The sequence below is a fragment of the Hyperoodon ampullatus genome, assembly GCF_949752795.1.
Source record: "Hyperoodon ampullatus genome assembly, chromosome: 5".
Classification (NCBI taxonomy): domain Eukaryota; kingdom Metazoa; phylum Chordata; class Mammalia; order Artiodactyla; family Ziphiidae; genus Hyperoodon; species Hyperoodon ampullatus.
In genome coordinates this window covers 33,588,625-33,612,235 of record NC_136918.1, presented here as the reverse complement: position 1 = coordinate 33,612,235, position 23,611 = coordinate 33,588,625, and the positions used below count along the sequence as shown (strand labels likewise).

Genomic DNA, 23,611 nt, shown 5'->3' with positions numbered 1-23,611 from the left:
AAAAGGAACCCCTGGTAGTGTTCACTGGTTTTCGCTGGAGAATTTTAAGAGCATTTTAAATTTTCTGCAAAGCATTTTTTTTTTTTTTTTTTTTTTTGCGGTACGCGGGCCTCTCACTGCTGTGGCCTCTCCCGTTGCGGAGCACAGGCTCCAGACGCTCAGGCTCAGCGGCCATGGCTCACAGGCCCAGCTGCTCCGCGGCATGTGGGATCTTCCCAGACTGGGGCACGAAACTGTGTCCCCTGCATCGGCAGGCGGACTCTCAACCACTGCGCCACCAGGGAAGCCCCTTCAAAGCATTTTTACAATAATGGTTTGATATCTTGATTGAAATACCCTCAAGTATTTCCTAATACCATATACCATAAACAAAGAAGCTCCATGTGTCAGAACCAATGGGGAAGCTCGTTAGTAGTATCATATATATATTCCCTAATGGCCCGAGGCCTGGGAATCTGAAATGCAAAAGTACTCCCGTTTTTGTGCTGACAGGTCTAGGAACCACAGCCTTAAAGGCCCTTGGAGGCTTTCACCTGGCTGTATACCTTTTATGCCCCACACTGTTCATTTACCTTTTTTACCCCGTAAAGGTAGCCTTTGTGATGCAGTGGTCCAAACCTAGTCACAGAGCACCCTTCCATACATGCCTAGCCCTGCCTCTGGTGTACGAGGAGGACACCACAATGAGTAGGGAATCTGCAGATCTGCTGGGCCAGAAGTTTGCAATTTTCTACGAGAACAGTATATCTCAGAGTTTGGTCTGGGGACTGCCTGCATCAGAATCACCTAGAAACTCATTTAAAAAGTCTGAATCAGGGCTTCCCTGGTGGCACAGTGGTTGAGAGTCCGCCTGCCGATGCAGGGGACGTGGGTTCGTGCCCCGGTCCGGGAAGATCCCACATGCCGCAGAGCGGCTGGGCCCGTGAGCCATGGCCGCTGAGCCTGCGCGTCTGGAGCCTGTGCTCCGCAACGGGAGAGGCCACAACAGGGAGAGGCCCGCGTACCATAAAAAAAAAAAAAAAAAAAAAAGTCTGAATCAGACTCTCAAATTTTGGCCTAGTAATCTACATTTTAAACCAGTACATTGGTAATGCTTATGCACATTCAGATTAGGGAACTACTGCATATGTGTGATTTAATAATTCCATTGATCTGCAAAGGGTTAAATTCAAGGTAAGCACAGACATTGTTACCTGGGTCCAAGGCAGACCTTTTACTGCATCATAACTGTCCCTACACACAGCTGACTCCTTCGAGTAAGTAACCTTGCTTCCAGTACCACCATTGGGGTAGTAACTAAAGAAGGGTGTTTAGGCCCCAAAATTCTACCAGTGAAGCAAATGGTATAATTAAAAGCCTGATATGATGGCTTGGATAAAATTCAACACATCCTCCCTTATCTTAGTTTAATCTGGCAGTGGGGGGTGTTTTTGCTTTGGTCTTTACAAGTTTCTCAATCAGAGTGGAGCTTCTAGAATAACTAGTTTTTTGTTTTTGTTTTTTTTTTTTTTGGTGGTATGCGGGCCTCTCACTGCTGTGGCCTCTCCCGTTGCGGAGCTCCAGACATGCAGGCTCAGCGGCCATGGCTCACGGGCCCAGCCGCTCCGCGGCATGTGGGAACTTCCCGGACCGGGGCACGAACCCGTGTCCCCTGCATCGGCAGGCGGACTCTCAACCACTGCGCCACCAGGGAAGCCCCTAGAATAACTAGTTTTTAACAGGATCCATGAACCCTTGAAATTGCAGGAAAAATTTTATGTGAATAAATATATTTTTCTAGGAGAGGGTCCAGAACTACTGCCAGATTCTCAAAGGAATCTTTGACCCTGAAAGGGGAAAGATTAAGGATTTGAACAGGAATTTTTAAGGATTAGAACAGTGAAGAATTATAAACAAAGGCTCAGGTCTGGGTAAGGATTTCGGAACTTTTGCAAACCAAACCAACAAAATTGTGATCCCCAGCATTCCTCAAAACACACCTGGTTTTTCTCCTCTCTTCTTCCTGCCTCATTCTTTCTTCCTTTAGCTTTGTCTCATTTTCCTCCCCAATCTTTTTCCCTCTTTTTCCTCTCCGTGTCCATCTGGTCATCCCTCCTCACCATCCGCTCCCCCTCCCGTCTGCTCACTGATTGACCTAAGTAAAAAGCAAAACAAGTTCTTCTATTTGTTCTACCTATGGAATAACATTTTTTTTGAATGCCACTTTAGGTTGGTGGTTCTTATTTTTAAAATTAGGTGAGTTAAACATTTACCATTTCTCTGGTGGAGGGAGAACATAATACTCTAGGTACTGTGACTTCCCGGCTTTTGGGGTTCAGCCCTCAGTAGGAGGTTTTCTGGGGGCAGTGGTCCTCACTCCTGTCTGGCTGGAGGAGGGCAGGGGCAGGCACCCTCAGGCCTTCCTCTTGTTCTGAGTTTGTCTCTGATGAAGAGAGTGACTGACCAGAATCCTAGGCCCCCGGCTCCAAGGCCCTGCTACCCTCTCCATCGTATTATTTTCATTTGCTGGCTTTGGCTGTGGAAAGCAGAGAAAGGAACCGCTAGGCCAAGGAGGCTGTGGGGACCTGGTCACAGCTACAGAAGGAAACCAGAGCTAACACTGCCCGGCTCTCTCCCTGTGTCTGCTCCGTGAGCAGCAGGGGCCTTGGCCTGCCAGGCTCCCCGGCCGGTGTTCTGGGGATGGATGCCTGAAGCATGAAATCACTGGCTTGGGAGGGCCCTCGCCTTGCTGGGCTGCCTGCCTCAGCCCTGAGCAGCTGGGGGTTCCAAGGAGGTGGAAGGCGACACACTGAGGGATGGGCTGGCATATCCTGCCTGTGCCCCCAGCTCCGCCCCACTGGGCCTCGTGCTCCCCTCACTGCAGGAAGGGGTCCTCTGGCTGTGGGAGGTGAGCGGGATGCCCTCCGCACGGCTGTGGAAGGGCAAATGATGGCACGTTCTGGCTCAAGCGTTTCGGGGGCACCTATTGGGTTGAGATACATTTCAGTGGGTCTGTGAGGGACACAAAGGCAGGGAGACGTGCCCTCAAGTCACACATTTGGGCGGGGGATGAGGTGGCCATGTACAGACACAGAGAATCAGATAGACAATCTCAGGCCTGGCTGGGCTGGGCTGAGCTGGGCTGGGCTGGGCTTCGTGGAGCTGCGCTGGGTTCCGTGACCTGAGGAGCCTGTGGATGCTGGCTGGAGGGGAGAGTGGAGCTTGCCACGGGTGCCTTTGGCAGGAGAGTGCTGCCTCCTGGGGGCCGGCAGGAGATGAAGCCCCGAGTCAAAAACTCCAGGGCCGGGCCTCCCTGGTGGCGCAGTGGTTGAGAGTCCGCCTGCCGATGCAGGGGATACGGGTTCGTGCCCCGGTCTGGGAGGATCCCATATGCCGCGGAGCGGCTGGGCCCGTGAGCCATGGCTGCTGAGCCTGCGCATCCGGAGCCTGTGCTCCGCAACGGGAGAGGCCACAACAGTGAGAGGCCCGCGTACCACAAAAAAAAAAAAAAAAAAAAAAAAAAAAAAAAAAAAACTCCAGGGCCCAGACGAGGTCAGTGCGGGAGGTTTCCGAGCTTTCGGCAGAAGGGTCCCCAAGCCTGCGCACCATCTAATTTATTTGTCCCTCCAGTTCCAGGCTTAATGCTTACTGGGGGCCGGGCCACGCAAATTCATCGTCAGGGACGTGTCCTGAATAAATAGAGAGCCCTCTGCCACAGGCTGCCCAACCCAAGTGCATGGCAACCCAGAGCCCAGGCTGGCACCAGGCAGCGGGGCAGCCCCTAGAATTCCTTCCTGGGGATTGCATTTGCCAGTGAATTTCTGGGCCCCATAGAGAGTTGACAAGTGGCTGTAACTGTTGGCCCAATTTGAAAGATTGCATCATACCACAGTTGTCAGAGCCATGGCTTTGGACTCAGACCCCTGTGTTCCGATTCCAGCTCAGCTGTAACTCATTGCGTGGACTTGGTCAACTTTCTGACCGCTCTCCTCAGTTCTGAAAAGCAAGTAATAATGCCTACTTTACTGGGTTGTCAGAGCATAAAATAGTATATGTAAGAGGCCTAGAGTCATAGCTGGCATGAAGTGGGTGCTTAATAAATAATTATTATCATTATCATTGTTTATCCTGGAAGAATAGGTCTCTGGAGGCCCCTGGGTTATACTCCAAGGCAGTGCTTCCCAGACTTCAAGATCTGGGGATCTTGTAACGATGAAGGTTTCAGTTCCACGGGTGGGGGCTGGGGGAGGGGAGAGCTGAGGTTCTGCAGGTCTAACAAGCTCTCAGGTGGTGCTGATGCTGACGCTGCTGGCCCAAGACCAGGTAGGGCCCCATCATCCAAGTCCCCTAGAGGAGCGGCCTGGCCTGCTTTCTCTTTGCACTTGCCCAGGGCAGCCCAGGGTAAAGGCACACTCATTCCAGGCCTGCGCTTATTAAGCAGGACCGGTGTTAAACACTGCTCCCAGGCCTGGGGTCCCAGTGACCAGGAAAGTATTGAAAGCAGGACCGTGTCAAAAACAGGACTGGGACAACTGCGCCCTTGACTTTGCTGAGGTTTTCCGTGGGATCTGGGCATGGCTGATATCAAGAAACCACAGTGTTTGCTTCTGGACAGCTCTGCCTTAAAGGCCCACACCTCAACCTGTGACCCCTGAATAAAATCCTGTAAGTTCTAGAAGTCAACAAAGGGAGTTGCGATTTCCACCTGAACTCCTGAGAATATGGTGCTTTCTGCCTAGTTCCATCAGGGAGGAGTCGTGTGTGGTCAGATGGCTCGCTGGGGGTGCCCACTCACCTTGCAGCGGCCAAGAGCTGAAGCGTCCGTCATCTGAGAAGGCAGCTTGCTTTGGCGGGAGAATCGGAGTCTGAGACTAGGACTAGTCTGTACCTGTGGCTTTGTTCCTCCCTCTCTGATCGGCCTTAGCCAGGAAGCTCCCTTTATCCTCTATCCCACATCTGCAAAGCAGAGAGGAGCCCAGGCCAGAAACAAGGATGCTGGAGGTGGTCCCTGCAGGGGGTATTATGGAAAGAAACGGCTTGTGTTTGTTTTTTTTAATGACAAAATATGTATAACATTAAAAAAAAAACCATCTTAAAGTGTGCAATTAAGTGGCATTAACTCCATTCACCGTGTTGTACAACCATCATAACTGTCTGCTTCTAAAACATTTTCATCACCCCAAACAAAAACTGTGTCTATGGACCAATAACTCCCCATTCCTCCCCTTAGCCCCTGATAACCTCTGTTCTGTTTTCTGTCTCTGTGAATATGCCTATTTCAGATACGTCATATGAATGGATCACACAGTATTTGTCCTTTTCTGTTTTTTTCACTTAGCATGTTTTCAAGATTCATCTGTGTCATAGCAAGTGTCAATACTTCGTTCCTTTCAATGGCTGAATAGTACTCTATGTATGGATAGACCACATGCTGTTTATCCACTCATCTGTTGATGGACGCTTGGGTTGTTTCCATTATTTATTAATAAAGTATTAAATTTTTTCCTTATCTCCTGGGTCTAGGTAATGGAGACACACCAAGAAATAAGACAGTACGGTTCCTACCCTGACCTGGCAGGTTAGCAGGCAGTGACAACAGAGACCTGAGTGTCATTGCAGGGCACACGTTGGAGGGAGCTTGGCCACACTGGGTTCTGGTCTTGCCTGACCAGCTGCTGACTGTGTGGCATGGGCTTCTCCTTTTTCGGACCTCAGCCTTCCCATGTGCAAAATGGACTTGAGACAAAAGACCCCAGTGGCATTTTCATTCTATCGTCCTGTGATACTGAATCTTCTGCCATGGGATTCTAAGAGAGCGTCTGCTGCATTTCTTTCTTGGGTAGGGCTTGGGGTCTGGGAGAACTGCCCTTGGCTGCAGAGCTGGGGCACGTGGAGTCTGAATACTTCCAGCATGGTGCTGGACAGGAGGGTGGCCCTGCTTGCATAACCACGTCGATGCTGACTGCCCCCTGCAGGGAGCCCCTTGTCCTCCCACCCGCTTCTCTGCTGCCTGCCTGGAGACGGTGTCCAGGCAACAGTGGGGCTGAGGTGTGACTCCCAGGTCGGAGCTCTGGACCCCCATGGAGGCCAGAGCTGTGGGGCGGGCAGCCGACGTGGGGCGACCCCCAGTTGGGTTAGATTTGGGGGGTGTAGGGGTGTGTGTGGGGTTTAAGTAGGATGGGAGTTGGGATGCCAGAGGCAGGGACGGCCAGAAGGAGTAAATGGTGGCTGGGAGGAACCCACAGCCTGGGTGGAGACTTCCTGTCAAAACAGCCACTTATCCTGGCGGGAGAGTGCATTCCTTTCCCCCAGGAGATAAGAAGGCCAGATTTTTTTCCTTTCTCAGGGCTCCTTTGAGCTGAGAGCAGTGTCGGGCAGCCCACTGGGGGCTCCGAGGGCGGGGGGCGGGGGCGGCTGGGGGCTCCGCAGTCCCTTCCGTCTGGCCCCAGCCTGACCAGCTGGGCTCCTGGCTCCCCTCCCAGACTCCCTGCAGCCTTGGGTGAGCACCGACCCCGGCGGCAGCGGCAGCCAAGGGTTGGATCCAGTCTCCTCTCTGTGCTTCAGCTTCCTTACATAAAAAATGCACTACTTCATGGGGTGGTTGTGAGCAAATATATATAATGCTCTTGGAACGGTGCCTGGCACAAACCCTTGCTCAGCGTTTGTGGCAATCCCGGTTATTATCGTGAGATACCTCTTTGTTTCTTGGGTCCAGGTGAGCTGCGAGTTCCTTAATGTTCTGGGGCATTTGGCAGTCCTTTGCTCCGCCGGCCTCCCCAGGTGAAAAATCTCATCTCATCATCTCAACTTGCTGACCCCAAGGCCATTATAAAAAAAGTTTGGTTAAGCATTTAAAATAGAGCCCATGTCAGAGGATGGAACAATTTCTTGGATGTTTGTTAGAAATCCTCCCTTTCACAAGCGAGAAATCCTTTTCTCAGAAGCAACTCCAGGACTGCCCGTCCTAGATTGTAGGGGTTGGCAGGAGCTTCTCTTCTTACTGGAAACTTTCAGCCATCCCCTCCCAAGGGGGCTGCCCTGACATCCCCCCAACCCAGGCCCTTCATCCCCTGGGTTACCTAGCCCTGGGGGCTTTTCCAGCTGTTCCCACCAGCCAGTTGTCCCGGAGGGTGGAGACCTTCCCTGGGGGCCTCTGGACAGGCCCAACCCCACTTCAGACTTCCCTTCTGGCCACTGCTAGAATGCCCGGCCTTCCCTCTGTGTATTTTCTCTCTGGGTGGGGGCCTGGGAGCTGGAAACCCTGCTCACATCCTCTCTCCACCCTCTCTTTGGAGGACCAAACACACAAGGGCTGAAGCCAGAGAGGGGGTTGTGGTCTGGGGAAGGCTCCCAGCTCACTGCCCAGAAGTCCTGTGGGGAAGGAAATCCGAGCTGAGGGCGGGGGCCTTGGGGGCCTCTTCTGAACCTATCATTATTGACCCTTCCATCCCTTTCCATTGACAGTCCAAGTCAATACAGCCTGATCCAGTTCAATTTCAGAATATTTCTGTGGAGCACCTGTAGTGGACCAGGATGGTTACGACCCAGTTCAATGGGAGAGTCCAGCAAACGGGGACTTGGTGTTTTGCGGACTCCAAATGGGACCCTAAGCTGGGGTGACTTTCCCACTTTCAGTTCTCATGCCTTTTGAGTAGCTGGCTTCTATCAGTTCCCTCTGTTGTTAAAATGGACCAATGAATTAGACCAGGAAGCTTTCAGTATCTGCACTAACGGAGGGCGCGCCTGACTGTAATACTGTAAGACCTAGTGGCCGGACTTGTAATTCATAATTGCTTTGTTTCATTAACAGATGAACAATGTGGCAGTGACCTTGTCTCACAGTCTGGAGCACACATTGTATCCACAGCCACAGAGAAAGGGAGGGGGTAGCAGGGAGGTAGGGGGCAGCACTGACAAGCTTTGGAAGCTAGTTTGGGATTTGACATCTGCCACTGGAAATCAATGGTGTATTTGGACAATGTTCCCTGAGTCTTGAGAATGGGCTTCTGGCTGGCAGCTTTCAGAATTAGAAGGCTTCTGAAAAACAATTTAATACCTGCTACTGGGAGCGTGATCTACGTCACCTGGGTGCCCATTTAGATTGCAGAATCTCGGGCCCATCCCAGATGGACAGAGTCAGAATTTGCAGCGAGCCCGTGGAAGAGCCAGGGCGTGAACCCAGGTGTCGTGAGTCTTGGTCCTGTCACCGTTCTCCCCTTCCTCCCAGAGATCTTCAGGGCCTCGTGCTCCACCCCAAGGAGGAGGAGAATAGCCTGGGCTTCTCCTAAATCTGTGCTCTTTGAGCTCAGGTTTGGGCGCATCCTTCTTAGGACTGAGGCTGCCTCACCCACTGCGGCTCCCAGACCTGACACCAAAGCCCAGGGGAGGAAAACTCCACGGACCAGCCCAGCCTGCCAGGGTTTGCCGGGCCTAACTGCCCATCTGTGTCCACCTCAGACCGTCTGGGGTTGGGCCGTGTCTGAGTGAGCGTGGGGACGGCGTGGGGAGGAGCTCTGTGAGGGCCTTGGTGACAGGATGGGGCCCGGACACGCCTTTCTTTCCTTGTCACTGGCCTCTCTATGTCAGGCCATTTCAGTTTTGTTGTCCCTCCCCCAAACTGCGGGTCTCCGTCCCTGTGAGGCCGAGTCCTGGAGGAGCCAAGGCAGTGCCAGGTGCTGGGCGTACCACCCCGGGTCCCAGGTGGGCTCCACTGCGCAGGAGACCCTCCGGAGGGACCTTGTGTCCAGGGCGGGGCTTGGCCCTCGCACAAGGCGCCCGATTCGCGTTTCCCTCGCTGCACACCCTACTGTACTTCCTCCTCCGGCTGGCTCCGCTGGCCTTCTCTTGCCCTCCCCACCCCCAGGCGTTGTTTTGGTGTGTGTGTCCCTTCCCAGAACCTCGGCCTCTCCTTTCCTTTTCCTTGCAGGGCTGCTCTTCCTGTGATCTCCCGGGGTCTGGGCGGCGTGCCCCTCCCTGCCTTCCTCTCTCGCGGGCCCTTCCTCTGCTCTTTCTATTCCTGGTCGGACCAGCCTCTCTCATTGTCGTTCCCAGGAAAGGGCTGTCTCGCTGGACGAGGGGTGGGGGGACCCGAGCCAAGAAGAAAGCCGGGCCAGAAGCCCCCACCTCGCCGGACCCGCAGCTCACGGAGGGGTGGCAGGGCCCACGGTGCCAGCGTCGTTTTTAGCGGTCTCACTTTCTAAGTCAGCGGCCGCAATCCGGCATGGGGGCCGATGACTTCCTGCTGCCTCTTCTAATTTCAGCAGACCCCAGAGGCAGGGCGGCACAGGTGGGAAGCCACAGGGGCCACATGGAGCTTCCCAGAAGCCACCTTACCAGAGGGCGCGGGGCCCGGCCCCGAGGGAGCTGTGCTCTGTAGCAAGTTGTGACCCAGGCTGGCCCCTTTGGCCCAGGCGTGGTAGGTGGGATCCCATGGTATCCCTTGGGTGCAGACCCCCTGGACCTTGCAGAGCCACAGGCGCCCTGGTGGCATCCCAAGAAGCCGTGTTACCCGAATGCTGAGGAGGAAGGCCACGCCTTCAAGTATTTTCCCTCAGCCTGTTCTTGCCTGGTTTTTGTTGTGATTCGTTTTCTCTTTCCTCACTCTGTTCTGTCTTTGTTCTTCCTAAAAGCTCATAGCTCACATGGGACCAAAGTATTTTTTTCTGTGGGTACAGAAACAGATGTTCAGGTCAAACCAAGATACAGTCATGTGCAGCAGCCGCAGGCACTGGGCATCCCAGGCCTCTCAGAGTCGGGAGACATCAGCTGAGAGCACCCCAGCCCCTCATGTTACCAGCAGAGTTGCTGAAAGGCCCACAGAGGCAGACACATGCTCTAGAAATCTCTGGGGAAACAACTCAGGGTGAATTCCAGGGAGACGGTATGGTCTGTGGAAAATTGACCTCAGACAGACCTGGGGTCGAGGGTGGGCTCTGCTTCCCAGCTGTGCACACAGCCCCTCAGTGTGGCATTCCATAGGGAGAGACCCTGTCGGCCCCCCACAGGTGGAGAAGGGGAGATGCCATGATCTCTGGTGGCGTTTTGCGGGGTTGAAGGAAACCTGGGCTGTATGCGTGTCTCTGTGAGGGAGGGTGGTGCTAGGGACCTGGAGACTGGCCTTCTGGGGGAGAGGCAAGGGCTGTGATACAGGCAGGTCTGCTGTGTGACCTTGGACAAGATTCTTCACCTTCGTGAGCTTGGTTTTCTCACCTTTGATCTTGCAGGGTGGTTGTGAGGATCGAGGATGATGTAAATTAACTGGCGCCCAGTGACCGGCAGGTATGAGGTGCTCAATAAACGGCCACTGGCAATTATGTTCAGAAGAGAATTGCCCGGGATGTCCCTGGGGGACCTGCACTGTCCCCATGCACACAGAGACTCCTCGTTGCTTGGCACCGACTGCAGCAGGAAACGTTGACCTCTGTTCACCCCGAGGCAGGGCGTGGTGTTGCTCAGGGCTTGGGACAGCGTAGGTGCCTGCAGGACCTGCCAGAAGTCTCAGGTACAGAGGCAGCCCCTGGAGTAGAGGTCCTGAACCTCAGGGTCCATTCCCCCCACAGAGGCTTCAGGGAACCCCCAAATGGTATGCAAAATGGGCATTCATCAGATTCTCAAACAGGGCCGTGACTGGAAGAATTAGGGACCTTTGTTCAGCAAATCAGACAGCAAGCCCCACTGTGAGAGGCCACGGCAGGTGGTGTGTGCTCTGCCCTGCAACGCTGGGCATGGCCAGCTGACCTCGCCCCGTGCCTCAAGTACAAGCCAGTCAGAGACATCAGTGCCTGACCTGGACCCCCGCTCTGCAGAAGCTTGAGATCCAGCTGGACCACTGGTTAAGGGTCTGAGCGAGAGACTGGAGCCCAGGGAGTCAGGGCGAAGGCCAGTGGGCCAAGCCTCTGGCGGGGCTGGATCAGGACTGGGGAGCCTGACGCGAGGCGGGGTGTCAGGTGGGTGGAAGTCATAAGGGCCCGGGAAGGTAGGGGCAGAGGAAATGAGGTGGGTCCACCACGCAAGCCTAGGGCTCCTTCTCATCCACTGGAATGTGGCACACGTGAAGGGTGGGCCCTAGGGTCCTCCCCTGCTGGAGTGGGCTTGGTCAGAAAGGTCAGAAAGTAAAACGATCTCTCTAGGCCTTGAATTCCAGTTTGAAGAAAATCACTGCAGGATCTTACCTCAGAGCCTATTCGGAGACCTCAGGCTGTGGGCTGTAGGTGTTCCCTCTCTCTCTTTAGCTCAATTTCTTTTTCTTTCTTTTTTTGCCCCTAATTTTACTTGCCCTTATGTTTTTCTCGTAAGCCACTTAAATCATTTTGAAAAGCAGGGAGAGGATAAATGGAAAAAAAAAAAAAAGAAATGAATTTGTTTATAGAAAAGCTATCTGGAGAAAGTAGGCTTTCAGTTGTGGGATGTTTTGTTTGTTTTTCTAAAAGACTTTAGTTTTTGATAATTTGATCATGCTCATTAAAGACAGGCGGAAAATTTGTAAACATAAAAAAAGAAAGAAAAAGAAGTCCAAAATTGCATTATACGAACAGCCACAATTAGCATTTTGGTATGCTTCCTTTTCCTACATATATACATTAAAACTTTTTTTTGTATTCATCCTATAAATGGTATCCAGTTCTCTTACTGAACATATATCATATATAACATGGACAGTTTTCCTTGGCACTAAAAAGTCTTTCATTAAATGTTTTAAATTTATTTTATTTATTTATCTTGGTTGCGCTGGGTCTTAGTTGCAGCAGGCAGGCTCCTTAGTTGCGGCATGCAAACTCTTAGCTGCAGCATGCATGTGGGATCTGGTTCCCTGACCAGGGATCGAACCCCCACCTCCTGCCTTGGGAGGCAGATTCTTAACCACTGTGCCACCAGGGAAGTCCCTAAAAAGTCTTTTTAAGCATTTAAAATACCTCAGGCTTTCAGAGTTAGACATTTAGACACACCCCCGCCCCGTTTACACTATTATAAATAACTCATTGACAAACATCTTTGTCCATAAAGTTCTTTTCAAAGTTAAGGTTATTTCCTTGAGAACAGCTCAGAACTGGACTTGAGTGGGGAGGGCTGGGGCCAGCAGCAGTTGTCAGTGTGAGCGTGTGCTTGCGAAGGTGTGAGGGCTACCCTTGCGGTGGCCCTGCAGAGAATGGACCCCACCCCCATCCCCGAGTGAGCCCAGTGACTCATTCCCTCACTCTGGATCTTGGTGGTGGTATGGAGGGAGAGAGAAGGCTTTCCAGTGACTCATCTATGGCGCCTGCAATCCCTCTGACCCTTCAGGCTGACCGGGGCCAAGCCCTTCAGGCCTGGTGACCAAATACCGGGACGGCGGAGATCAATGGAGCCTGATGAAGTGTTTGTGTCCCGCACGGCCGGCCTGCCCAGCACGTAGCCCTGCGCTCAAATGTGCTCAGGCCTGTGCATCATCCAGCTTGGCCGAGCTCCCTTCCAAGGCAGGCTGGGCTGGTTTTCTCCCCAGAAAGTCTAGTCAGCAGGGTCAGCCAGCGGATAAACTAAAGTTAACTTCGCTATTATTGCTGTTTTGTTAATGAGGGGAGGACCGGCTGTGAAGATGCCAAACCATTCGGAAATGTTGCACAGTCCTTTGGATTTAAAGTTCAGGAGAAAGAGAGCAGTCAACAATGATTTTAAGTCCTGACTGGACTCCCCAGGGTCCCTTGTACTTCACTGAGCTTTCATTTTACTATTTTTTTTTTGAAAAATACTTTTCCTATGAAGATATGAATCTTGGAAGCTGTGAGAAGTGCTGGCGCTATCATTGCACTCATCAGCGAGACGGCGCTCTTTTGTGGATGGAAGCTCAGGGTGAAGTTAAGCCCCGAGGGCGGTGGAGGACAGGCTGGCGGGAGATGGTCACCGCAGCCCTGGGGGTCAGCTACGGCGTGACTGACGGCTGAGAACTCATCCTACGTAGCTGTGGGGTTGGAGGGAAAAGGAGCAGGATCCAGTTCTCTTGGACTGGAGTTCACAGGAACAAACCAACTCATTCTCCAAAGGCAGAGGCTGGATATGCTGGGTGTCCCTGAGGCCCAAGGACACTCGACTTGTATCTTAAAATTCCACAGCCCACTAACATACCCACAGGTGCTGTTCAAGGTGACCTCCTTTGACAAAAAAGCAAAGTGTCTGTAGGACTGAAACCTCTTGAAAACTTTCATTTAAGGCAATGTAAAAAATGTTTAACATGCTTTGAAAAAATCATATCTGAGATGTTCCTGCTCTAAAGTAGTCTGTGAACCGGCCAGACTGAACGCACGGCATCAAAAGATCCAAGAGCAAGATCCTTTTGGTGTGACCCATATTGGCACCCTGCGTGCTGTGTGGCAGGCACAGTGGTGACCCTGGGGGGCAGAGGTGTTTAAGACCGGATCTCTAGCCCCAACGAGTCTGGTTGGGGAAAGACCTAATGTGGCTAGTCATGGAGGGCACTTAGGAGAAGGGTTCTGATCAGGGAGCTCATGTAAAGCCCAAAGGAAGCAGAGCTTGAGTTGGGCTTGAAGAGTGAGGACCATATTGATGCTCAGAGATATGGGGGAAGGGTCTGGAAGCAGGGGACACAGGGCTGGGTATTAGTGGCGTTCTTGGGCAGAGTCATCTGCGTCACTGTTGGGGAGAGGAAAAGGCAAAGGACGAATAGGAAATGGTGGGCTGTTGCCAGGCTGTGGAGGGCTTTCACACTCATCTTAAGGAGCTCGGACTTTGTTCTGTAGCTAATGGGGATCCGTGGGAAGGTTTTTGAGCAGGGAGGTAACTTAATTTTTTAAATCAGAAGCAAGCACGTCAATACATACTCATTGAAAGATTTCAGCTGTACTATAAGCAAAACAATAAAAATGCTACCCTTCCTAGAGGTAACTACTGTTCTTCTTCATGTCATTTTATTTACCTATATCCATAGATACAGATACCTAAAACTCGAGCCCTAGAAGTGGGAAGGAAGGTGGCTCTGTCATCTTCTGTTTTCCCTCCCTGCTCCCCGCCCCCAATCACACCTACCTTTTGCTATTTAAAGTTACATAAGTGAGGACTGTAATCTAGGGAAGCCTGTGCTATATATCTTGTCACTTGGCTCATTTTGCTTTCCTTTGTTTTATTTCAGAACATGGTTTTATTGGATATTCACCAGAACTGCTGCAGAACAACACTCTGCCAGATTACAGCCCCGGCGAGTCTTTTTTCACTGTCTTTGGGGTGTTCTTCCCAGCAGCTACAGGTATTGGCGTTGGCATTCTTTTTCACTCTCACATTAGGGGTATAAGTAAATGCTTGGTTCCCAAAACTCAGTATCATAATTGACCTGCATGTGCTCTTAGGATATATATATCTGACTTTATTAATGACTTTAGCTTTAACTAAAAATCTGTTATTTTAACAGAGAGTTTACTTTTTTTTTTTTTTTTTACGGTACGCGGGCCTCTCACTGTTGTGGCCTCTCCCGTTGCGGAGCACAGACTCCGGACACACAGGCTCAGCGGCCATGGCTCACGGGCCCAGCCGCTCCGCGGCATGTGGGATCTTCCCGGTCCGGGGCACGAACCCGTGTCCCCTGCATCGGCAGGCGGACTCTCAACCACTGTGCCACCAGGGAAGCCCCAGAGAGTTTACTTGTTCATAATTCCTGAAAGCCCCCAACACGATTTAATCCTCCTTACCCCTTATACTCATATGTTGACACCTCTTGGCCAAGTTAATAGAGGGGATGTATTTCTCTTAGGGCTGAACAGGATGGATTCCTCAACAGGACAAGCTGCTCTTTCCACCTTGGAATGAGTGCAGGCTTGGTCTAGAAACTCCCCTTCCCCTAACCCAACCCATGTGCCTTCTCCCAGGGGGGCAGAGAAATGCTATTGTCCTCTTATCACACTGGGTGTGGGTGAAACCAGGATCCCCATGGCCAATGACTGAGTCTCCTTCCCCTCCCTTTCCTGCTTTCCTGCTCTACAGTGGCTGCAGGAGTCTTCCACAGTGGAAGTCCCCGTAGAACTCTTGTCACCTGCTCAGGGCCCCAGCCTAGAAGGCAGTAAGCTAACATGTTTCCCAAATGCTCCATAAGAAATAACCGTTTGTGAGGGACTGGGTTTGTTCGCAGGACACAGACTGAGCAAAACATTTCATTCTCGATCAAGGCAATGTCGATGCCCTGGAGTGTGGCTGATTTTGTCTCCTTTTTCTCCTCCCTCTGCCTTCCTCCATAGAGAAAGGAGAAAAAGTTACTAGATTGTTGAAAATTTTTAAAACTGTCCATATCGAATGTGGGCAAGGATTCAGAGAAACTGGAACTCGCATACACTGCTGATGGGAATGTAAAATGGCACAACCATTTTGGAAGATGGTTTGACAGTTTCTTAAAAACCAAACATATACCATTCCATTTCTAGTTATCTGCTACCAAGAAAAAAAAACATGTATCCATATAAAGACTTGTATATGAAAGTTCAAAGCAACTTAATTTGTAATGGTCCCAAACTGGAAGCAACTCAAATATTCATCAGCAGGTGAATGGAGAGACAAATTATGGTATCACTGTGCAATATAAAACTACTCAGCAATTAGAAAAAATGAACTATTGATAACCTGTGACAACATAGATGAATCTCAAAATAATTATGCTGTGTGAAGTCAGACAAAAACGAGTACCTTTTTTTTTTTTTTTTAAACCCCACATTTGTTTATTTATTTCTTTTTGGCTGTGTTGGGTCTTCGTTTCTGTGCGAGGGCTTTCTCTAGTTGTGGTGAGCGGGGGCCACTCTTCATCGTGGTGCGCAGGCCTCTCACTATCGTGGCCTCTCTTGTTGCGGAGCACAGGCTCCAGACGCGCAGGCTCAGTAGTTGTGGCTCACGGGCCTAGCTGCTCTGTGGCATGTGGGATCTTCCCAGTCCGGGGCTCGAACCCATGTCCCCTGCATCAGCAGGCAGATTCTCAACCACTGCACCACCAGGGAAGCCCAAGTGCCTTTTTTAAAAGGTTAAAAGTATATAAAAATCCATTTATATAAAACTCTAGAAAATGCAAACTATAGTAACAGAAAGCAGGTCAGTGAATGTCTGGGAATGGGGGTGAGAGAAGCAGGAGGGAGGGCAAGCAGATTTTGGGGGATGAAAAAATGTGTTTCTGACCGTGGTGATGATCTCACAGATGTGTTCATGTCAAGCCTTTCAGATGGTTACACTTTAAACGTGCAGCTTATTGTATATTAGTTATACCTCAGTAAAACTGTTAAAATGAAAAAAAAAATTAATGACTTTAATCACCTTTAACAACTTTCCTGAACCCCACTTCTCCTCTAGCAGCAGCCCCTTTCTGTCCTCAGCACAGCCACCCACCAGTCTTTGCCCTCCCGACTCCGTCTTCCTGCCTCCTGCTCGTCCACTCTCTCCTTCTGCAATTCCAGGCCTGTCTCTCCAGTGAAATGATTCTTTCCAAAGTCATCAGTGGCTTCTACGTCACTCAGTTCAATGGGCATTTGCAATCCCTCCGTGTGTTTGACCTCTCGGCTGCGTCCCGCTTTCTCCTTCTTTCCTCGTACCTTCTTCTCCTCGTCTCTCTCCCGCCTCTCTGACCTGCTTTCTAGGGGCATCCTCTTCTGCCTGCCCATTAAAGGTTGGTTTTCTTCAGCCCGTGCCTAGGCCCCCTCTCTTCTTTCTCTACTGTTTCCCTTGGGATCGCATCCATGTCCATTGTTCAGGGACCACACACAAAGCTGACGACTCCCAGATTTACACCCCCAGCCCAGACTTCTCTAAGCTTCACGTCATATATTCAAGTGCCTACGTGACATCTTCTCTTGGTATCTCAGACCCAGCATGTTCAGAACCCAACCCATGCCACCTACCCCCCAACTGGTTCTTCTCTACTCCTGAGCTCAGGCATGGCACCTGCATCCCCCCAATTGCTCAAGCTGATAATGGGGGTTACTCCTGACTCCTTCTTCTTCCTTACCAGTACCCTCCAAGTTCTCTCAGTTTTACCTCCTAAACTTACCTGCCTTTACCTCCTGCTTCTCTCCGTCTCTACCACCTGACCACACTGGTCCAAGCTTCATCCCTTACCTGGTTAATTGCAGTGGCTCTGACCTGTCCCCTCTTGAGGCTTGGTCACAGGTATGAGGCTGGAGCTAGGCCTTGGTAGTGGCAGGTAGAATCCTGTTCTACAAATCCAGGTGTGCCAGAAATAGTGCATTTCTTTCACCTTAATGAAATGGAAAGAGAGTCAGTCTCTGACTCTAAGCCTTCATTCTGCCAGGATGACAAAACTGATATCAGTCATTCATCATGCCTCCGCCTTGCCGTGTCATTCTGTTTCAGGGTCTCAGGGTCTTACCAAGTACCACGGCATGCTAGGGGGCTCTGGCTATTCATCATCTGTGCACAGAGCCAGGCCCTCCTATTGTCCTGTCTACAGATCCCTTCAGGTTTATGCTCTCTGCTGCTTCTGAGCCACATTTGGGGACTGGAAACCTGCTGAGCCTGAGAACCCTATGCTTAGAGTCTGTGTACTTCTCAGACCCTCCTTTCTGTGGTCTTGCTGGATCCCCACCAGTGCTGCCAGGGAGTAGCCCCCAGGTCCCCGTTGTTCCAGATCTTGTGGGCCCCAGCTCGAGGGGCAGTCTTCTGTTCTAATATGGGCGGGGGACACTGCTGTCCAGGGCCAGCTTCGTGGGCATGGATTTATGCATTCACACTGGGCCCCAGGCTTGGAAGGGCCGCACACGTGGTTTAATGCTTTGCTGTTGCTAAAATTCTTAATAATTTTTGAACACCGTACCCTACATTTTTATTTGTGCTGGGCCCTGCAGACTATGTAGCAAATTGCTTTTGTCCCCGCATGCTCTCCCCAGTCTTTCTGCAGCTTCTTTTCTGCTTCCTCAATCCTCAGAAATCTCCTAAGGGCTCAGGCCTTTGAGAAACAGAACCCAAAACAGTGTGCAGGCAAATTCTACTTCTCCCCTGCTGCGTATTTCCTCCAAGGCAATAAAATAAAGGTCAGGTTCCTTTTGAATGGGCAGAAAAGGAAAGGGGAAAATAAAGAAGAGGAAAAATGTTAAAAGTTAACACCTGAAAATATCTCCCGGCCCCTCCCACTCCCCACCCCCCTCCCCCGATCTTCATCCCCCACCCCCCCGCTTCCCATCTGAGTGTTTGTTTCCTTAGGCCTGGCAGTGAGTCCTGATGCCAAGTCAAAAGCCCACGCTTGCAGGTGCCAGGTTAGCAGTTCCACCTGAGGCAGGGCTGTGGGCCTTCGAGGCAGGCAGGACCTCTAGGAGGCTGCCTCAGGCATGTGACCCTGCCGGGCCCGCTCCGAGCTGCTCCCTTGGCTTCCCTCCTTTGCCTCTCCAGGCCCTGCATCTTGTCAGAGAGGGGATGCCTGGTGTGAGAGACGGGCAGGGGTGGCTAGCCTCCCCTCTGGTACTTCTCCCTCCGTTAAGGAATTAGCAGTGGCTCGAGGTTGGAAGATGCCACCCAGGAGCCCAGAATTTGAGCTGGACTAACATTTGAGATCAACTAGTCCAGCGACTCGCAACTTTTCGTCTTTGAATCCATATTCTTTTTTTTTTGCCGTACTCGGGCCTCTCACTGTTGTGGCCTCTCCCGCTGCGGAGCACAGGCTCCGGACGCGCAGGCTCAGCGGCCATGGTTCACGGGCCCAGCCGCTCTGCGGCATGTGGGATCCTCCCAGACCGGGGCATGAACCCGTGTCCCCTGCATCGGCAGGCGGACTCTCAACCACTGCGCCACCAGGGAAGCCCCCATATTCATTTTTGATAATCACTAAAAACCTCACTACCCTGGAAATTCTGATGTGCCTCGCTGGATCAGAGACGGATATCTTGGTCCTTTCTTCGAGAAAGATTGCTACCTAAGAATATTAGCCAAGCTTCTTTATTTTCTGTGGTTTAAATTACGAAAATATTGTTTTGTAATATTCCAAATATAAAATCATAATATTGAACAAACTCTCTACACAGGTCTCTTTTACCCGACCCCTCTTAGGGCGTGTGCTTTACTCTCCCTCCCGTCCCCCCTGGCCCAGCCAGGTTGAGAATCACTGATCTGACCCTTTGTTTGACCAACTGGGAAAGGAGGAGCACAGAGGAGTTTAGGAAGGATTGAGGAAGGTCACCCAGCTTTAGTGACCGGAGTTGGGCCCCCATCCCTCTGTGGAGGGTTGCCTTTCCTGGCTCTCTCTCTTTTGCAGGGGCCCCAGTGTAAACACAGTAGGCAGGACAGGCAATTTGTATCACTTGGCTTTCCCCTGGCAGATGTTCCATTAAGCTATGAAAAGCATGGATGATTGGCAGTTTCCATGGTGATGGATTTGCCAAGGCTTAGCGCTGAGTGAGTCATGGCTGGGGCTTCCTCCAACGCCATCCTTTTCTGGAACAAGAGAACCTCCAGGCTGTAGAGAGGGGAGAGGAGTTTGGAAGAACAAACACTTTCCGGTCCCCCCACCCTGCATCCTCATCTCTGGTCAGCAGCGTGTTATTTAGGTTACTTTAGAGATTTTATCCCAAGGGCAGGAGACATCCTGGGAAAAGCAGCTGAAGCCTAGGTTTCGGTGGCTCCTCTGGATTTATGAAGCAAGGTCTCCTGTCCGTCCTCCTCACTGCACTCCACCACACCCTGTGGTGATGGCTGCAGGGTGGGGCTGGGGCCTTGGAGTAGACTCTGCATGTGCTTTGTTTCTGACAGCACTCTCCTTCTCCGAGCTACACCACCAAACTTTCTCTGAAAAACAAACATCTCTCCCTACAGGGTTTTCACATACACACAGAGGCAGCCACTCTGGGGATCCAGGACCACAGTACATGGAGGAAGTAGGAAATGGAAACTCACTGGGAATAAAACCATTGTGTGAAGTCATGGAACCCCTGTTCCCAAATCTCAGAATCTTACTGGAAGGGGTAAGGGCCTCTTGTGGTTGACCACACTCAGTATAAAAATGTAGCAGGGAAACCAGCAGCCTTTGCCAGAACGTCCAGGTTACCTCCGTGGTCAAGAGCCCTGCTGTTTCTGTGACGTCCTTTGACCTCCCTGTACCTGATTCTACCTCCACCCCCGCCCCCCCCAACACACCCCGAGAAGCTCTGGAGTCTGCTGCGCTGGCCCCCTGGGTTGGCCAGCTCTCTCCGGGACCCTTAGCTCTGGGCATCAGTGCTGGGCCTGGGCCTGCCTCCAGCCTCCATCCCCGCTCCCGGGGTATCCCCAGGTCTCCTCCTAAGTTATGTGTCTGTGGGTGAGAGAACAGGGACCTGCTCGGCCACAACCGGTTCCTGTTTTAAGGAAGAGAGCCCCAAGTAAGGACACCCTGAAGATGGGGCTCACCCTGCTGCATTCTGATGGACTTGTGAGCAGGAACAGGAGAAAAAGAAGCTTTATAATTATTATACGTGTTTATTTTTGTAGTTTCATTTATAGAATTAATGTATAATTTTATCAAAATTATTACAATATCTATAATATTATCATTACAATAGCCTACTCTATCAGGCACTGTGCTGAGCACGTTACAGTCTTTTCTTTAAACCTCACCATGGCTCCACTGCTTCTATCAGATGCAGATTTACCATGAAGCTAATGAAGCCCGGGCTTCAGGGTCCCTCGCTTGTGTGACCTCCTTCTAAAGCTCCACTCCTAATTTCATATTCATAATTTTGTATTTTTGTAAAAGTTTTAGGCCCCATAGACCCTGTATCCTTCCATAGGTTCTATTATTAATCCATTTTACAGATGAGGAAACAAAGACACAGAGAGGTGATTTCCCAAGGTCACCTGACCGAAGTGGTGAACCCCATTGCTTCCCACGTGCTTTGGAGAGGATGCTGGAAGCGAGGACACATGTTTGTCTGGAGCTGCCCCTGACCCAGAAGCCAACAAATCTTGCTGGAGTCCCAGCGTTTGAAAGTCCCGTTATTCGACACTGTCTGTCTCAGCAGCATCTCTAAGGCATCGAGAGGGTGGGGTACTGACAAGTGCTGCCCCCAAGAACAGAGCAAAGAGGGAATGAAAGACTCCCACCAGAACATCTAAATAAACAAACCAGTCAGGCATGGAGAAGGAGTGGGGTTTTGGAAATCAGGTGGAAGATAAGGAGAGGCAGCCAGAGTCCTTCGGAACCCAAGGGAGTTGTGAGTGAGGGACGGAGCCCATCTGCCCCTAGTGGACATTTATTTATCACCTTCCAGGTGACAGGCACCGTGCTAGGCACCTTATAAATGTTCTTTCCAACTTTACGACAGTGCTGCGAGGTAAATAATCTTATCCCCATTTGCAGGTGAGGAGACCAAGGCTCAGAGCCACTCTGTCTCCAAATGACAAAAAAAGGTGGCAGATAAGGTTAAGTCACTTTAGTGCATGGATATTCTACCTTAATGAAAAAGAAAAATTTATGAACTTAAAAAAGAAAAAAAATAGGCAGCCGAGAAACAAGCTCTAAATGGAAAGAGAAAATTGAAGTTTTCTAAGGTCACAGATTTGGATCAAGAAGCTCCCAGGAGGAAGCTTGGAAGTTCCTTAAGAAAGAGTAAGTGGTCCTTTAATGACCAACTAACAGAAACCAGAAAAGCCTAGAAAAAAATGATTAGACTTTTTTGTCCCTTACGAATTCTCATTTTCAGGATCAAAAAAGAAAATAGGGTGGGAGTGGGATTGTGATAATAGACAACAGGTGAAGACTTTGATCTCTGTGCTCCATGGTTGATGAAGGGGGTGGCGAGAAAAAGATGACCACTATTTCGCAGATGCTGGTAAGTGGTTAATTGACATTTATACTGGTTATTTTAATCAAGAGCTGATTTCAGAGATGTCTAAGGGGTCAGTTCCTCTCCTGGTCATCCATGTCTGTTGTCACAGACATCTGAGCCAGGGCGCCAAGCCCCAGTTCACCTGGTGCCACCTACCCAAACCGTAAGCACCATGGCAATGCTCAGGAAGGTCTGGATGGTGCTGGAGGTTTAGCTTCCTCAACCCGAGCTGGTAAAGTGCTGGCCAGTACCATCACCCTCACATGTTAAAACTGAGACAGTGAAGATGTGCCAAAAGGCCTTAGGACTAGGGTGGAAGAGCAAGTCAGAAGGCTTTACCCATATGAAGGAAGCTGTTTCCTAAGTCACATGGTAACGAGGTGCAGCCCATATCATCATCCTGATACAGGGCGAGGTTTGGGGGAAAGCAATTAACTGCTTCCTGGAACTGGCAGTTCAAGACAAACGAGGGGGGGAAATGCCCTGGACCAGGACAGACTCGTGATTCAGAACTGGTGACAGAAGTTCCTGTGAGTAAACTGATGCTGATTATAACTAAGTTTAGCCCTCTTGTGGGGCGTTTACCCCAAACTAATCATGCAGTTACTCTGTTTTAAAAAGAAAAATCCAAAAAAAGCATGGGTGTTAGAAAGAAATGGAGAGACTCTATGATGTGGAGGAAATAACACTGACTCGAGATCAGAAAACCTGAAGATGAGTTCTGCTGGTTCTGCAAGCAACTAGCTTGAAAACATGTGCAAAATCGCGTCCCCTCTTTGGGACTCGGTTTCCTCATCTGTAAAATAAAAGGCTGGAGTCAGTGATCTCTAGGACACCTTCCAGCTTTAAGAATCATTGATTCTAGATAGCCACTTTAAAGAATTTTAGGAAGCCTGCCAAGAAGAGCGTAAGGATCAAATAGGAATTCCAAAATGGACACTTGGTGTTTTCCAAACTGTGCTCCATGGAACACTAACAGTGAATAAAGTGTTTCATTTTTTAAAAAAGTGTTCAATGTCAAATAAGTTTTGGGAAATACTGTGTGCTACATTTCTCTTTTTAGAGATAGACAATGAAAACCAGCATGTTATATGGTGAGTCCAGCAGCAAGAATCTCTCTAATCTTGTTTAATCAATGTTTTCCCAACTTCCCCCCCACCACCATGGAACCTTTTTGTTTTAGTGCCATATTTGTAAATATCTCTGGGAAATAGTGTCTGTTCTACTACATGCCCCCACCCCAAATCTAGCTCTAGCATTAATAATAGTATTTTTAAATTGCACCAGAAGCAGAAAGAAAGCAAACTAGGGAATCTCTATAGTAGTTGACAAGCATGGGTGAAAAAATATGAAATCAAAATAATTTTTCTAAATCTAACTGGCAAACAAGACATTTATAGTCCACTAGAACTAGAGATCATCTGCTCAAGAATCGTGTAGTCGTGCAAGGGCAAAATTCTGGGAGCCACAGTGTGCAAAACAATCTAACAGGTGTGCCCGGAACACCCACGGGAGTCACCCTGAGGCTTCCTGTCTGGAGTGCAAGGTGCCATTTCCTTGTCTCTGGGGTTTTTTGTGTATAGTACTGACTACTTATTTTCTGGCTTCTCTGTTTTGTCTCAGAAGCCCACTTCCCTGTTGTCCGGGTCTGACCCATTTCTGAGGGTGGCCTGTGTCAGTGTCAGCTATTTCTGCTCCCACTGACCAGGATCCCCATGTACCCCACAGCAGGCCAGCTAGTGGGACCTCTAATCAAGGGCCGGGTCATTGACTGTGTAAGGGATTGTGGTGGGGAGAAGAAAAGGACGTTTGTTTGTTATGCCTACAGAACCTGTTTGGAAGCAGGAAGCCATTAGGATTAATCAATCACT

The 23,611-nt window shown here is 50.4% G+C and overlaps 1 protein-coding gene across 1 annotated transcript in view; it reads left to right on the top strand.

Annotated features, from left to right (window-relative positions):
- Nucleotides 1–23,611, top strand: part of SLC12A8 (solute carrier family 12 member 8) — a gene marked incomplete at its 5' end in the record, with an annotated part of 147,908 nt that overhangs the window by 79,346 nt on the left and 44,951 nt on the right. Inside the window, one exon of the mRNA XM_079704778.1 lies at nt 14,099–14,212. Within this exon, the coding sequence (XP_079560904.1) occupies nt 14,099–14,212 (114 nt within the window). The remainder of the gene's footprint in view (nt 1–14,098; nt 14,213–23,611) is intronic.